The sequence below is a fragment of the Dermacentor variabilis genome, chromosome 6 (assembly GCF_050947875.1).
Source record: "Dermacentor variabilis isolate Ectoservices chromosome 6, ASM5094787v1, whole genome shotgun sequence".
Lineage (NCBI taxonomy): Eukaryota > Metazoa > Arthropoda > Arachnida > Ixodida > Ixodidae > Dermacentor > Dermacentor variabilis.
The window spans coordinates 6,232,984-6,250,103 of NC_134573.1; the positions used below are offsets into that span (position 1 = coordinate 6,232,984).

Consider the following 17,120-nt stretch of genomic DNA (forward strand, 5'->3'; position numbering starts at 1 on the left):
TGTACAATGGTAGTGGGTTCCAGAATGCGATAGATGAAAAATGGACGCTCCGTTTGCCAAAATGAGTATGTATTTTGGGTAAAATGAAGTTCCCATTTATTACAAACCTGGTAATAGAATTTAGTAGAGAAGATTGTGGTATCAAGCTATCGCATCTTGTGTAACTGATTTGACGTAACAAAAAGGTACCTAGCTTGTATTTAACGAGTTGTGTGACTGTAAGAATGTTATTAGATAGTAAAAGATATGACGCATTGTTGTTATATGAGCTAAATGTAATTATCCCAAGAGCCTGATTCTGTAGAATTTGCAATGAGCTTAAATGGGTTGCGTAAGTGTTTCCCCAGCAAGTAACGCAATAGTTAATGTGGGAATGAATAAATGAAAAGTATAATGATACTAATATCTGATGGTCAAATATGTTTCGCGCTTTTAGAAGTACCCTAATCCCGTAGGTAATCATCTGTTTTAGTTTCGTTAAGTGTTCAATAGATTTAAGATGTCTGTCTACTTCTATGCCAAGATAATTGTATGACAAATTTGCACGGATAAGACTTGCGCCCAAATAGATAGGAGGAATGGAGTGAAGTGTTCGTTGTTGGGAAGTGAATATAACAAATTTTGTTTTCGACTGGTTTATCTGTAGCTGGTTAGTATGGCACCACTCCAGCAGGCTGTGTATATGCCATTAAGGTTAGATACTAAGGTTGTAATACATTTATTTGAAATAATGATAGTAGTCACAGTACAGGAAGTGATTTCCATAATCACCAATTTAAACAACAGCAGCGGTAGGGATATCGACGAAATTCAGAGAAAACCTGTGAAATATGTCGTAGGCGTAATTGCCCCAGTTCTTGCGAATATATTTATACCTGTCTGACTACATCAAGATTTCCAATAAAAATGCAAATTGCCAAAGTAGAAGTGCTCTTTAAAAAGGGGAATCGAAATAACTTGAGTAATTACCGACCGGTATCTGTCTTGCCAGTTTTTTCAAAGGCTCTCGAGAAAATAATTCACTGTCGGGTCTTGAACTTCGTGAAAGCTCAAATATATTAACACTTCACCAATTTGGGTTCCGGAAGAACATGTCAACAGAACTAGCCTTGCTTCAACAAAAGGAATATATTTTAACACAATTTGAAAGCAAGAAAATAGTGATTGGCTTATTTGTCGACTTCTCCAAGGCTTTTCACTTGGTGAATCATGAAGTTTTGCTGGATAAGTTGTATATTTATGTATACGTGGGTTTCCGTTACCTTTACTGCGGTCATATTTACCCCATCGGCGAGGAGTTGTCCAAATCAATAACTCACGATCACAACTTCTTCCCCTTTCGTTGTGGTGGACCACAAGGCAGCATTTCCGGGCCCTTGCTATTTAATCTATATATAAATGATAGTGTTAATATTAATCAGAATGCAAAATTTATTATATATGCAGATGACACTACCATATCTTTTTCTGGTGGTAGCGTGGATCACCTTATCGCTAATTGTAATGATACTATAGTTCAGCTACAACATTGGTCCTCCTATAACTCTATGAAGATTAACGAAAATAAAACAGAAGCAGTGTTCTTTCGGGCCAATAATAAGCCAGTCACTCCTCATGCCGATAATATTTTAAACTCTCATCCTGTAGATATTGTTGACCATTTTAAATGCCTCCGTGTGACATTTACTGCACACATGTCCTGGGAATCCCATGTGAACCCACTAGTAAAAACCTTGTTCGAATAACTGGAACAATTGGTCGTCTCAGATACATTCTTTCTGCAAAACTTAAAATACTTATTTATAATTCTCTTTTCTATTCACATGTTAACTACTGCCAACTTGTCTGGGGTACAACTACATTTTCGAACCTACCAAAAATTTACATTATGCAGAAACGATACCTACGCCACGTGTACAATGCTGATTTTAATGCAACAACTATAGGTTTTTTCCATAGATCGCATATTATCATGGCTCTTAACTTATACCCCTATCGTTTAAGTACTAGATTTAAATATTAAGTGAGATATAACATACCTAACCTAGGTAAACTGGCAGAATTAGAAAAGTGAGCATTACTATGCTACCAGACATGGATAATTTCGGAACGTTGTTGCACCACGCTTGACCTCTGGCATGGAACGTCTATGTTATTCTTTGCCATCACTGTTAAACTATCAGCAATCTACTTATTTATTTGTTCCACTGCTAAACTTAGATCTATGTTTGCAGAACAAGAAAACTGGTTTTGTTATCCTGGCATTTATTTATTTGTTTCAATGTTTTCGAATCATTGTGTTTTACTTTTGTTCTGCACTGATCAAGTGTTTACATTTGTTTATTGACTTTTTCATTGCTGATGCCCAAACGCCGCTCATTACGTGGTGCTGCGGACTCGTCAAGCCGCCTACTGGCAGCTTTTTTTTCCGTTGTCCTCCATCTGTAATGTGCGTGGTTGAAATAAAGATTTGATTTGATTTAGTATCATCTGCATAAAGTATACATCTCGAAGAAGGCATGCAGTTAACCAGATCATTGGCGTATAATAAAAATAAAAGCGGACCCAGTATGGCACCCTGGGGTACGCCAATATTACTGAACATGGTTTTGCAATGAACGCCTGGAATGATTACTACCTGCTTTCTGTCTGTTAAGTAATTTTGTAGTAACGAAAGTGCTGGGCCTGTAATTCCTAATGATTCAAGCTTACAAAATAAGATGCGATGATTTATTTTCTGAAACGCTTTGCCTAAATCTACAAATACTGAATCTGCATAATTCCCTTCATCGATAGCGAGCTTTAGTTGATCGGTTAGAGCAACGAGAGCCAGTTCGGGTCGAGTAACCCGAGCGAAAGCCTTATTCGAATGGTCAGAGAATGTTAAATTTTGTAAGGTAATTAGTTAAACGTTTTTCTATTAGATTTTCAATTACCTTGCTAAAGAAAGGTAATATACAGGTGGGGCGATAATTGGAACATAAAGAGTGGTCACCTTTCTTGAAAATTCGGGTGATCTTGGGGAGGGGGGGGGGGCTTGTCTTAATTCTTGTGAGAAACTGCCTCATTTAACCATGAAGTTGTTTATGTCTGCAAGGACATAACTTATTAAGGGTGCAATTAATTTCACATGGGAAGAGTGTAATTTATCGATGCCAGCGCCGGTTATTTTCATGTTGTTTATAATGTTTAGAACTTCCTTGGTTGTAGTGTGAAATAAAAAGAAAGACTGTGGCAGGCGCTGGGCCATGGTATTGTCATTCGCAAGTGACTGTAGCTCGCTGCTAAAGAAGAACTCAGCAAACGCATCAGCTATTTCTTTGGCGGTCTTGTATGCTTACCCTGAGAAGCAATTTCTGTTATAGCTTCGCGATTATTTGCCCCGTTTAAGAAGGAGTTAACAATTTCCCATTTCTTTTTTACGTTTTTACGTAGTTCCAAAATTTCTTTCGTACCATGCTTTTTTTAGCTTTTTTCATTGTGGCAGAAAGGTGGTTAGAAAACTTCTTGTACCGAATGGCTGAATTCTTATTAAATGGTTGTCGTTTGGTTTTCTTGTAAAGATTATCCTTCTCGCGCATTAGAGCTAAGAGCTTATCTGTTATCCATGGATTTTGAGGTGACGCCAATTTCTTTTTGCATTTAACTTGAATGGAATGACGATGAAAACATCACTTCAGCATAGAAATAAACAGTGCAAATGCTTTTTGTGGATCATTTCTAGAAAAGATGGGGGACTAGTCAAGGTTCGATACGGCTTCAAGGAATGATTGTTTGTCTAATATAAACTTTGTGTACGTGATTTTTTGGTGCCATGAGTACAATGAAAGTTCAAAAATATAGGATAGTGATCAGTTATGTCGGTCACTATAGCACCTGCGTATGGTGGATATGCCAAATTTCATAATGCATGGTCAATTCATGCACCTATGGGGTGGTTAGCACATCGTGTAAGTATCTTAGTTAAACATTCATAACCAAAGCTGGTAAAACAATCAGAATACTGTGAAGCATTAGTAGACGTACTACCAGCCAGGTTAATGTTGATGTCGCCTATAATTATTACATTTTGTTTTCATCTCCTAGCAGTCCCATGACGTTATGGAAAGCAGCACAGAAATGTACTGCTGATGACGAGGGTGAACGATATATGCAACCAATTATTAGGTCTTTGTTGTGTATGTTGAGGAAGTGATTTTTAAGTTCAATCCAAACGTCTTCACAATAAGTTACATTCAGCTGAAGATCGTTCCTTCGGTTACAATATCTGAATAGATATACAGCGCTGCGTCGCCATGGTTGCTGAACAGACGATTGGAGTATTCAGGAACAAAACTAGAAAAACAGAAAAGGTGTTTATCGTGGTCGCTCAACCAAGTTTCAGATACTCCGAGGACCGAAAATGGGAAGGTGAATGAAGGAACGAGATCAGAGAATTCATCGAAGTGCTTGCGCAGACTGCGCGCATTCAAATACAAGACAGATCGCTAATGATTTGAAAGCAGATTGTTTAACTGGATAGCTGTTAGACAGGAGGAAATTGTGAGACTTGCCTAGGTGACAGGCGTAGCGCAAAGGTGGATTAGAGTTAGGTTGTCACTGAAAGGTCGGATTCGGCTGCGATGCGAAAGACTCACCTTGCACTTGTTTTCCGCGCCTTGACTTGACAGTTTTCTGCCTGCAGAACTCTCCAATTTTCCGTTTTTTTCAGACCCAAAGCTTTGGAAAAGAGTTTTGTTTTCAAGTGTTAAATGTTCATTAACGAATACAGGGTTCTCTTTTGCCGTTGTGAGGCCAATATCACTCAGACAGAGTCTAGCTTTCCGTGCTTTCGCCACCGAACTCAGCTTTCTTCGTTCTCGAGAAGAAGCGAGCGATGATATTTTTATGTTATGTTTCAGTAGGAACACGATGAACAACGTCGAGGTCGGTGGCCGTTACTGGGCAACCAATTTTGTTGCCAATAATTTGTACGACTGTCGCACAGTCCTCTCCTTGTGTACAAGGAATGCCCTCAATCTCGACGTTGTTCAGTCGAGAGTATTGTTAGAGTTCGCCAACTTTCTTTGTGATAGTGTTGTTTTCTTGTAAAGCATTTTTTTCGGCTTTTAGCTCATTGTCTTCGGCACTCAGCTTTTCGACGAGTTTGCTTAGAAATTCCACACTAGTTTCCAAACTATCAGTGCTTTTCTTAAGTTCTACGACGTCTATGTACCATATTCACCGCAGATAAAGACGGGGACATAGGGAGAGAACACATAAACAGCACGGGCGGTAACTTTAAACTTCCGTCTTTATTTGCGGTCAATATGATATATAGTAAACACCAACTAGGCCAAAGTGAAGTTCTTCTACGACGTCTATGCCTGAATTGCTCCCCGTCCTCAGCAGAAATTTCCCAAAAATGTCATCAAGAAGTATTTCGCTTACGTTTCCAAGCCTGGATTCAATGTCGTCAATTCTTATCGTGAGCTCCGCATTTGTATGCATTGTTCACTGACCAGACCCGGAAGGCCGCGTGACACGACGCAAGCTTGGCAGTAAAAGTTAACACAAGTTCAGCAGCAATATTTGGCAGCGGCCGCAGCAATATTGGAATTACAAATGACAGCGATACATACGCATATGACTAACCTGCAGATGCAAAGAACGTTGGTAAGTGTGTGTTCCTGTTGCCACAACCGCTGCCAGAATAAGGTTCTCGTACCGCTGCGCCTCCTTTTATCCTCTTCCCACTGCGGGGTAGTGGCGCAAGCGCAACGCTGGCTCCGACAGCACCGAAGATTTTTCATCCGCGCAGCTGCTGAAGGCCGGGACACGTGGAAGCAGATAGCGAGACGTTGGTCACGGGGAGTGGTAGACGACGACACAAGCCTGCAGATGCAAATAACGTTGGTCAGTGTGTGTTCCTGTTGCCACAACCACTGCCAGAATGAGGTGCCGGTACCGCTGCGCCTCCTTTCATCCACTTCCCACTGCGGGCTGGTGGCGCAAGCACAACGCTGGCTCTGACAGCACCGAAGATTCTTGATCCGCGCAGCTGCTGAAGGCCGGGACACACGTGGAAGCATATAGCGAGACGTTGATCACGGGGAGTGGAAGACGACGAAACAAGCCTGCAGATGCAAAGATTATTGATCAGTGTGTTTCTGTTGCCACAACCTCTGCCAGAATAATGCAGCTATGTATAAGTTTTTAGGCGAAATCTAATTTATTTGTTTGGCGGCGAGTTTGCGGGATTGGAGGAAAGGGCGAGATTAGTTGTTGCGTGTGCTACCTCTAGTGCGTGGTAGTCATTTCTGTTTCGTTTGGGCAGACCTCCGTGGCGAAAACTCTTCAGGTGGTGTCTTTTTACACTTAATTTTCTTGTCGAGGCCTGCACCGATGTCTGTCTGTGTATCTGTCTGCGTATCGGTCTGTTTATTATTGTATGTAGCTGTTTGCGTGAAGGCTGCACGGGTGGTTGTGGGCTTCTGTATGAGCGGGTGTTGTAAGGGTGGTGTTCGTTCCGCGTCCACCGTCTGTGTATACGCTTCTTGGGTTCTAGCTTTGGTGGAACGTTTAGTAAAGCAATGAAGGGGGCTAGTTGGTGAACGTTCATGGTTATACTGCGCTCAGTTTTACACAGGCGATATTAAAGAAAGACAGGACATGGACGGACGTAGCGGGCGCTACGTCCGTCCATGTCCTGTCCTTCTTTAATATCGTCTGTGTAAAACTGAGCGCAATATAACCATGAATTGGTGGAACGTGCATGGAACTGGTGGAATGAGCTGGTGTTGAATATTTCAGGCGTGTTTCTTTTTATTTATTTATTTATTTATTTATTTATTTATTTAGGAACACTGCAGGCTTTAGATGGCCCAGGCAAGGGGATATGTACATTGAAAAAAAGAAAACACGATAGATTGACGAAGGAGTAAAAAAAAAGCTCCGGAAAAAATGTAATAGCAAGTAAAAATGCATATTGAGTAAAGCACCTAAATAATGCATAGAGAGTGGCAGATACAAATTGAAACACTGTTTCACAAGCACAATTTCAAAGCACCGGAAATGTAATAGAAAAAAAGGAGTGCATAATTCAAAATTACTACAACGCGTAAATCAATAGATATTGATACACCCAAAGCACAACTACACACAAGCACAACAAATATTGATACAAAGCACAACGGTACAAATTGAAACCAGATTTCGTAACAACAAGCACTAATATTAGATAGCAAAAGACGCTATTGAGTCAGTGCTGAGAAGTTTGTTATAAGGTAGGCTGTTCCATTCCGTTACTGTTCGAGGTCAAAAGGAAGACATAAAGACATTGGCTCTACCATTATAAGGCGTAAATGAGGCAGCGTGGCGATGTCTTGTTCGGCGGGCAGTAAGGGGTGTTAAAAGTTCGGGAGAAACAGATATTTTATTGTTACTCAGTAAGAAGAGAAATTTAAGCCTGTGAATTTTTCTTCTTAGTTGCAAAGACTAAATATTGTGTTCAGCCATTAACTGACTTAGGAAATCACGTGAGCGATATTTAGAGAAGATGAACCTTACTGCTTTACGTTGTATCATTTATAGCGCATCGATGTTAGCTTTACTACAGGGATACCATACAACAGCTGCATACTCGAGTTTAGGATGGACAAGAGAGGTGTAGGCGATAAGACGGATTTCAGAAGGAGCGTGTTTTAATTTATGCCTGAGGTAGCAAAGCTTCTTAAAAGCTGAGTCGCAAAGATGGGAGATGTGCGAGTTCCAACTAAGGTTACTGGCTATTGTAACACCGAGGTACTTATATTGATTCACCTCCGTGAGAGGTTTGGATGGCAGGCTATAGGTAAACGAGAATTTATTAATTTTTTTAGTGATCTTCATAAATACTGTTTTATCAATGTTAAGCTGCATATCCCAGGGCACACACCAAGCTAGTATGTCTTGAAGGTTAGAGTTTAGAATAATTTGACCTTGTCGGCAAGTGATCTCATTAAAGAGGAGACAGTCATCAGCAAATAGTTTTATTTGTATGGGTGGAGTAACAGTGTCTACAATCTCATTAATATATATATGGTAAATAATAATGGCCCAAGAACACTACCCTGGGGAATACCAGAAGTGACAGGAAGGGCCCTGGAAGAACAATTATCAACTACTACGAATTGCGTACGGTTAGAAAGATAAGCGCGAATGCAACTTACGAGGTGTGAAGGAATGTTGAGATGTTCAAGTTTTTCTATTAGCTTTGCGTGCGATACAAGGTCAAATGCTTTCCCGAAGTCCAAATATATGATGTCAGTTTCCCTGATTTGTCGATAGTGCTAGTAAGACTGCGAATTACAGTGGTTAATTGGGTTACAGTGGAGAGGCCCTTTCGAAAACCATGCTGCATAGGAGATAGAATGACTCTATCGTCGAGAAATTTATTGATTTCAGAAGCAATAATGTGTTCTAAAAGTTAGTAACAAGATGAGGTTAGTAAAATGGGACTACTGGTACCTGAACCACAGGACCAGTTACCAGGTACTGGACCAGGTACCACTGGTACCTGGACCACTGGTAAACGGTACCTGTGTTGAAGCTAAGTGGGACGCAAGATTTATTAGTGTTGTTGGTTGCGTCCATTTAAAAGCGTTATTGAGCCTGGACTTGATTTTGTTAGCTATTACCTTGACGCCATAAAAATTCTGGTTTAGTCCGTCCCGGACGAGCAGAATGTCGGCGTGCTGGTGTATTTCAGTGTGGTGGATGACATCAACGTTATCATGTTGGTTTCCAATCTTCAGAAGAAAATCATTGAGTTTACGTGTACCTAGTGCGTGAGCTAGGAGTGTCTGATTGTTGAGACAGTGACCTGTGTTTGTTTGCGATCCTGGGAAGTACTGTTGTCAAGGTGATTTCTGCGTTTGGTCTGTTCGTGCGCAACTCGTTTGTGGACGTTTTCATGGCCTTAACTGCGTTGTCACAGGTGTCGTTGTTGAAGTCATTAGTCCCGCAGTGAACGACGAAATGCGTTATGTGCTGTGGTAATGACGTCTCGGATGGTGTGCGTTGTGGCGCCGCTCTTAAAGCTAATGTGTGGTGAGCGCTGGCCTGGTTGGAAGTGTAAGTGTATGTACTTCTAAGGACTACCTCCAATTAGGGCTACGTGTGAGAAGGAAACCAGAAAGCGCTCACCTTGTTCCTTCATCTTCCGTCGGTAGAAATCCACGGAGAACACGGGGAAGGCGGGAGATGGAAATTCAAGACGATGAGCAAAACGAGAACAAGGTGAAAGCAGGAGACAACGTTTCGACAAGTGGACTTGTCTTCTTCAAGGCGACATAAGCTTTCCTCGCCACAGTATATATAGGTGGGATTCTTCTAAAACGGAGAGGGCGTAAGGCGGGAGGGTGTGCCTACGAGCGAAGGTTTGTTAGCGTGTCAAATTGAGAATAATGGAGTGCTGTGCACAAGGCCAGGGTCCCGGCCATCTGCCAATCACGTGTCAACGCCCGTGTGTCAGCCGGCGTGCGCAGCAGCCCTGCCCTGCCAGCAGCCCAGGCAAAGGCAAGAGTTTGACGTAATAGTTCTGCGCAAACCCGCAAGGTTGAGATAAGTAATTAATAAAGGGAAAATGAGGCATCTACCTAAACGTAGCTAAGTGCTACAATGGAAACCCATACGGATTCCTAGAAAAGAAAGCTTCCCAGTTGAAAAATTCGTTCAGGTCCGGGATTTGAACCCGGGACCACCGGCTTTCCGGTGCAGCCGCTCTACCATCTGAGCTAACCAGGCTGCTAGCAGATGGCAGGCGAAGTGTAATTGATCAACAACTCAGAAGCAAAGGCAAGAGTTTTATTTAATAGTTCTGCAGAAACCAGCAAGGTGGAGTGAAGTAAATAATAAAGGGAAAATGATAGATCCACCGAACAAATATCTGACCGTTACTAATTCAATGAAAAGAGAAAAATGTATAACCAGCTGTGTCTTATCAGTACTCACGTACGGGGCAGAAACCTGGAGGCTTACGAAAAGGGTTCTACTTAAATTGAGTACGACGCAACGAGCTATGGAAAGAAGAATGATAGGTGTAACGTTAAGGGATAAGAAAGGGCAGACTGGGTGAGGGAACAAACGCGAGTTAATGTCATCTTAGTTGAAATCAATAACAAGAAATTGGCATGGGCAGGACATGTAATGAAGTGGGAAGATGAGCGATGGTCATTAAGGGTTACGGACTGGATTCCATGGGAAGGGAAGCGTAGCAGGGTGCGGCAGAAAGTTAGGTGGGTGGATGAGATTAAAAAGTTTGCAGGGACAACATGGCCACAATTAGTACATGTGTGGGGTAGTTGGAGAAGTATGGGAGAGGCCTTTGCCCTGCACTGCAATGGGAGTAACCAGGCTGCTGATGATGAAGATGAATTCAATGACATTCGCTCAAGCCGCACGTGTCACTGATTGTTAGCTTTGATGGACAGCAATCATTCGATGGTACTACAGAACGCTCTAATGACGCCGTTAAACGCTCGACTGTCTTGTAACACTGTTGACAACGATAGTTCGCGCTGAGCTCTCAGCAACGAATCTTTACGCTGGAGGTTGCTTTCACAAATTCTGTCGAGGAAGTTGTAGGATTGTCTCATCCGCGCATGCTTTTCTCATTTCTACTGATAATGGTTTTGCTCCATCCTTTAACCCCGTGCGACGAAAAACACAAAAACGCAGTACATGAACGCACTCGCCGCTAGCACTAGGCGCCAGACTGCGTCAGACTTTCCGTGTCGTATAAGTTCACTTTGCAGCAAAAGAGAACACCATGGAACAAGCACGCAGGAGTTTGTTTGTGGTGCTGTGTCGCCGCGGGATGCTGTTTTCAGACGAAGCTGGTGCAGTGCCAGCGATGCTCGCTGGAATATTTAGTCGCCGGATCACGGCTCAGAATGCACGCACTTGGCACAGATGGTGCATCGTAAGTTCGCAATGATATTTCCGGCATGACAGACCACCACAAACAATTTGGGAATTCAGTCTGAGGAGAGGCAGATGCACACGACTGACCTGGCTCGGCACGTTAGAAGCGCGGGCGGCCCTCTCCTCCATCGGCGGGGTCAACGTCCGGCTCTTGACGCAAGTCTAGAATGCGCGCCTAATGGTGGAGGCTCGCGTGCATTCGTCTTGGAGGAGTAAGCGCCCATTTTTTCTAAAGTTTTTTCTAAAGTCATTGAACATAAGCATATCTTCATTAAAGACAGAAACAGCTCTGCCTCCCCTTTACTGTCGCTGTCGCATCGCTAGTCTCCCTAATTCACAAAATATGTCATAGTTCCCTCAGTCAAATACCTTACATATTACTACCAGCTCGCATATCACTTCGTACAGGACGTTCCTTAAGTATTGCTTGCCCTCGAACCCATACTGCCACCTTTTCGTCCTCCTTTTTTTTCACGCACCACTGTAGACTGGAACCGCATTCCCAACGTCGTCGTGGCCATCACCAAACCACACGCCTTCGTTGGCGCTGTAAGAGTTACGCATCCTGAATGGTCAACGTGTTTTCTTTTTTGTGCATCCACCCCTTATGTAATACCCCCCCCCCCCCCCCACAGTGGGGCCTTTAAGGTAATAAATTGAAAGTAAAAACTAGGTGTCAAACGCGTTCACTAAAAAGCGACACCTATATACAGGCACATACCCTGTGACCCGAATTGGCATAAAAGAGGTTCGTGAAAGATTAGCACAAGCGGAGTGGCACGTGCCTAGTTCTCCAAGTCGGCGTCACAGAATTTCACTGAAGAGCAGTACACGCACAGCGCCGCATCTACCGTCTTCGGGAAATAGGTTTTTGGAGAGCGGCACGTATGCGTACACATTGACCCACACTCAACGGTTCCAGTTTTTCGAAGTGTTGGTTTCCAATCCTGTTCCCTCAGCTCAACAGCCCCAGCCTCATTCAACCATAGACTAAACAGTGGCCCAGCTTGGCAAGAAAACGCTTAGATAAATAGGCACAGAGCCCCTAATATGTGCGTAAATTTAGTACCCTGAGAATGCTGACGCCTTATAATTGGCGCAATTTTCTTATTCCGTTTTTGTTGCTGAAGCATAGAGATTGATGCTACGTCATTTAGTATTATAATACCAAGGCGCACTGAAATTCTCACTCGGCGCTGTGCAGATTCCGCCGGTGTCGCACTTCTGGATCGCTACCGTGACCGTGTCGCACAAGGACGAGCAATGGGTGTGGCCGAGAGCAAGGTGTACCTGCAGGGAGATAAGCCGACGTGCCGCCTGGCTGAGTGCAACCTGGGAAACCTCATTATGGACGCCTTCCTGAAAAAGATGGCTTCGCTACCCAGTCCGCGAGGAGCTTGGACAAGCGTGGCTGCTGTCATTGCTAATGCAGGTGGAATCAGGGCGTCTATTGATGAACAGGTCAGAAGCCTCGGTAGTAATAGAATGGGCGAAAGTGATTCGAGTGTTGCTGTTTACGCATTAACAAACTCCTTCCATTATCAATCCTACGTTATCGAAAAATGTATGCAATTTCTATTTTACAGTTCGGGTGCTGTTGCAAACAGACTATTTAATGCATACATAAATGTTTCGTACTTTACTAGCGGCTGTCTTGCTTGCATAAATTCAGTTTTCGTGTCCCAGCAGATTGTGAATATCAGGTATAGGGAAACAAAACAAATTTGATCGCTAAAGCAATCGCACGCAGTTTTCCTTAATTTATTGTAGTCCAGGCAGAACCACTAGGACATAGAAGTCAATGAGAGTAGCAATGCTGAGCTGTTGGTTGTTAATCTTGAAACGAGTGAGTTGTGGAGCGGACAGGGAGCAAGGACACGAGAAGGCACAACGCGCTACGTGTGTGTTTTCTTTTGTGCTTTCTTGTGTACTTGTTCGCTGTCCGCGCTACAACTCATTCGCTAAACACAGAGGACACTTAAAAGAACTTAAGCGATAACTTCCCACAATAGATTTATTTCAAGTTTTTACAATTGTGCCTTTACCCCTATAAGCATTATAGGGAACGAGTGCATTTCTACTTAAGCACAGACAATACTATGGAAACGACATGCCATTGGAGGCCACACTGATTATTAGAATGTATTTAGTTTAACGAGTATGCAGAGGTTTGAGCTCCTTTATTGATAATGATATCGAGGAACGCATTACACCAAAAGTTGCTGTTTCTAGCTTCCATACCCAAGCGTTTCCTTTCGCTTTTGCATCTGCCAATAATGTTAGTTTTAATGTGGGTATAGCAGTAACCTGTTCTTTATTTAACACAGATATAAAGCCTATATAATTATACATGCTAAGGGAGGGGAGGAAGTAAGTTCAGTGCTAACCACACTTTCTTAGTGCAAATGGTCAGCTGCATCTCTGCCATTAAGGACAAGGAAACTGTCGGACGCCACATTCTTTACTTTCTTAATGTTGTCGAGAAGAAAATACGCGGCGAGGCCCTCTTCTAAAGAGCGCACCTCGCCACCCAGCGCTGCCGACCGTCACAAGACGGCGCAACGGCCGGTCCCTGCGCCTTGAATGTGAGAGGCCTACGTTCCTCCCGCTTTATAGCGTTCCTATGGCTACATTGTCGGAAAATTTTTTAGCCACGGCAATGCCACTAGAATAAGGCTCTTGCCGCAGCTGTACTTGCAGGTTATTTACCGACTTGGTACTTTTGGTATCAAGAGTTGTAACTATTTTCTCACTGCAGCATCGTGCCTCTAAGTGCTATGTGATAGATCGTACCATGCATTGTCAGTCCTTTCGGGTTCTTCTTATAGAATATGTAATATAGTCATTCAGTTTTTCGCGAATGTAGAACAACACCCTGGCCCTAATACTGATTCTATTACTGCAACGCTCGCTTGAATTGTAGAAACTATGCACACATTTGCAGCTAGACCGTCGGTTACCTAATCGAGCTCAAAATTGAAAAAGGACAAGACGGTACAGATGTGAGAGTTAATTAGCGGGCAGAACAGACGCACTCGAAAGCACGCTCGCTCCCCTCGGCAAAGTTCAGGGGCGCAACAACGTATCAGTTCAACTGCGTTCACCATCTCCACTATGCAAAGATGCTGAAAGCTATATATGACGATGTAACCTGTTGTTTGTTGTTGCCGAGGATGAAAATGAAGCGGAAAATCAAATTTCTGCTCGGAACAGCTCGAGCATGGCTTGGTTAACTCGCAGGTCGAGCGCGTGCATTAGGAGCTGTTTCCACTAATAAGTGTCGGTCCATCATCACAAAGTTTTTTTCAAGGGTAAACAAACTATCCTTATAGTTGCTCACAGACTGAAAGGCCCGTCATGTCGAACACGTCAAGATTTTTCTCTTGCCACCAAGCAGGCAAACAGAAAATTGCTCGACTTCGAGAAAATGAAAAATCAGTGCTTTAAACTTGAAGTTTATGAGATTAGCATCGGTGCCTCCACTCTTTAAAGCGAAGCTTTCTTTGCCTCTTCCTTTGACTTTCCCACTGTTGCTGCTGCTTCTAGGGGATGCTGTCGCGCACACCGCGTAGGGGGGCGGTTCAGCGCGTGTTTGACAGGCGCGAGTCAGAGAGGAAAGGCGACGGGAGAAACTAGTTTTCACGCAACTGCGTTGTATGTGCACAATGCCCTCTGGAGCTCTCTGGCCGCCGTCTCTTTAGCCGCTTGGCAGCTGTAATTATCCGTGACTCCCGTCAGAAGCTGTGCAGCAACTGCAGAGCTTCCCTTTCTGCTAACGTGCGAGCCCAGAGGGGATGCAGATATAACTGTAGAGAGAAGAGAAGAAGGAGAGGAAGGGGAAGAGGCAGTTCCCATATAAGAGAGGGTGGGAAGGTGATGTGAGAAGGCAAGGAAACCCCACTACTATACGACACCGACTCCCCTCATTAGCGCACTTGTTTTTACCTCCTGATATTCTTGCGGACACCAAGTGCACACGTGGCCACGCATGCGTTTGTAGCACCAGCACGTCCGAGCGCCGAGAAGCCTCACCGAAGGCCGGCCAGTGCCTCACTTGCCCTCCCGCTGCCCTTCAAAATTTTGACGTTGCGGCAGCGCGAGGTCACACAGGCAGCCAGCATTGTTGACAAGTGGCTGGCGAAGCAGGAGGCCGCCGGTCCCACCCCCCACCCCTACCATTCGCAGTCACTGCGGCTGCAGTTCCGAGCTCGCTGTCCCTCGCTTAAGTCAGCGCCGCCCGTACTGAAGGAACAGACTGTGCACGTACTTCTGATACAGCAACTGATCCCAGTGCACATGAGGTATGCTCTACTCCCCTCTCCGAGTACTCTGGTGATTCCTGTGATCAACGCATGAAAACCACAAGCACTCGCAAACGTGCGCGCGACAGCGAAAGTGGCGACGAAGCACCGTGCAAGCACCGTGCCGCCACCGGGTGTCACACCAGAGAAACAAGGTGCAAACGACGAGACTATGGACACCGTGTCTCCCGCGGCAGCCCACGCTGCTGCGGAAGCAGGTCTGTCTCATGCATCTAGAAGGGATATTCGCAGTGCCCCTAACCCCAACCAGGCGCCCCCTCCACCTGGAGCATCCGAAGTTGTTGCAGCCTCGCCCGCGCGTGCTGGAGTGGTGGTCACTAAACAGCACACCCCGGAAGGCAATGCTCCTGCACTTTCGCCCTCGAGGCCTCTCGTATCAGCCCCTGAGGATGGCTTCCCGGTCGTCCAAAGGCGCAAGCGACCATGCGGGAAGCGCCCGGTGTTTCCAAAGACTGGACCACCTCCTCCACAGAAGCTCTCATCGCAGCCAGTTGCAGGCACGGTGCTATTCCGGCCAGCGGAGCAGTCTGTGTCGTTTCATCGCTCGTCACGCCTCACAATTGAACAGGCCCTCTCTGCCCGACCTGGCGTCCTTGCTGTAAGGGTCAACACCAAGTTGAACATTGTTGCAGACACGAACACTCAGGAACGACAACAGCAGCTGCTGTCTATGGATTCCGTCTACGGAGTGGCTGTTCGAGCACGCCTCCCAGCGGACCAAAGCCAGTCCAGGGGTTACGTCCATGGCATCGACGGAGAATATACGGACGAGCAGCTGCTCGCCGCCATCCCCGTACCTGTCCGGGTGCTCTCAGGGGAAAGGAATGGCAACAAACTAACAGTTGCTTTCGCAGCAAGCAAACCTACGTCCCACCTGGAGATCTTCAAGCTGCCGTTCGCAGTCCGCCCTGCACGCCCGCGCCCTACGCTTTGTACAAACTACAGAAGGCTAGGTCATGTCACCTCTGCCTGCCAGTGCCAACCCGCTGCCTGCATTGCTGACAACAACACGAAGATCCCTGTGCTGCTTCGAGGGCCCGCTGTCCCAACTCTGGTGCCAACCATGCTGCGGACGATCCCCGATGCCGTTGTTGGCAGGAGGAGCGAAAGGTTGGCACCATAAGGGCTAATAACGCAGGACCCCTATCGGGTGAACTGGCTTTCACCGCTGCAAAGGAGACCACTCCCACCAGGCCGATCCCTGCACCAAAAAAAAAAAAAAGAAACTCTCAAGCCACTTCCATGCTTGTGAAATCTGAGGAAACAGCGGAGCTCTGGCTCTGCTGTGTTCGCCTTGTCATTTTCGTTTGTGTACCTGTTCTTTTTCTTGCGATTCTCTGTTCCTGTATGTTCTTTCCTTGTGATGATCTGATTTTTTGTTCTGTTCATGGAATCATGTATTCAATTATTATAATTATCTATTCTGTTATTGAGTAATTGTTGGTTCCGTGTGAAAATCCTCTGAATTTATTGCTAATGTTTATTACTCCAGTAATGTCATTTATCATCTCTATCGCTGCGTTGAGCTAGGATTTGCGGTTCATGTTTGCCTAGGCCGAAACGAGGGATAATTCGCTCTTGTTGGCGCTCTCAGGGGAGCGAGCGCTGACTTTCTAGACCGTCAGCGTCTGCTATGTCCGAAGAGAGAGAAAGAAGTTCATTGCGAAGCGGAAGAGGCGCTATTGTTTTCGGAGCAGGTACGCGCAACACCCTCTAGAGAACTAGTCTTGGTGGTGCTGGTACAGGCTGAAGTTCACCGACGAGCGCACTCTCTTATGTACCCTTCCTCCTCTCCCACCACCTGGCGTGTCCTCCCTAGCGGACGCTCGCTATGGTGGTGGCGCCATCTGTCAG

The 17,120-nt window shown here is 44.9% G+C and overlaps 1 protein-coding gene across 3 annotated transcripts in view; it reads left to right on the forward strand.

Annotated features, from left to right (window-relative positions):
- Positions 1–17,120, forward strand: part of LOC142584592 (protein 5NUC-like) — a 761,070-nt gene that overhangs the window by 442,472 nt on the left and 301,478 nt on the right. For all 3 annotated transcript variants that reach the window (XM_075694708.1, XM_075694710.1, XM_075694709.1), the window contains one exon: positions 12,149–12,405. In XM_075694708.1, the coding sequence (XP_075550823.1) occupies positions 12,149–12,405 (257 nt within the window). The remainder of the gene's footprint in view (positions 1–12,148; positions 12,406–17,120) is intronic.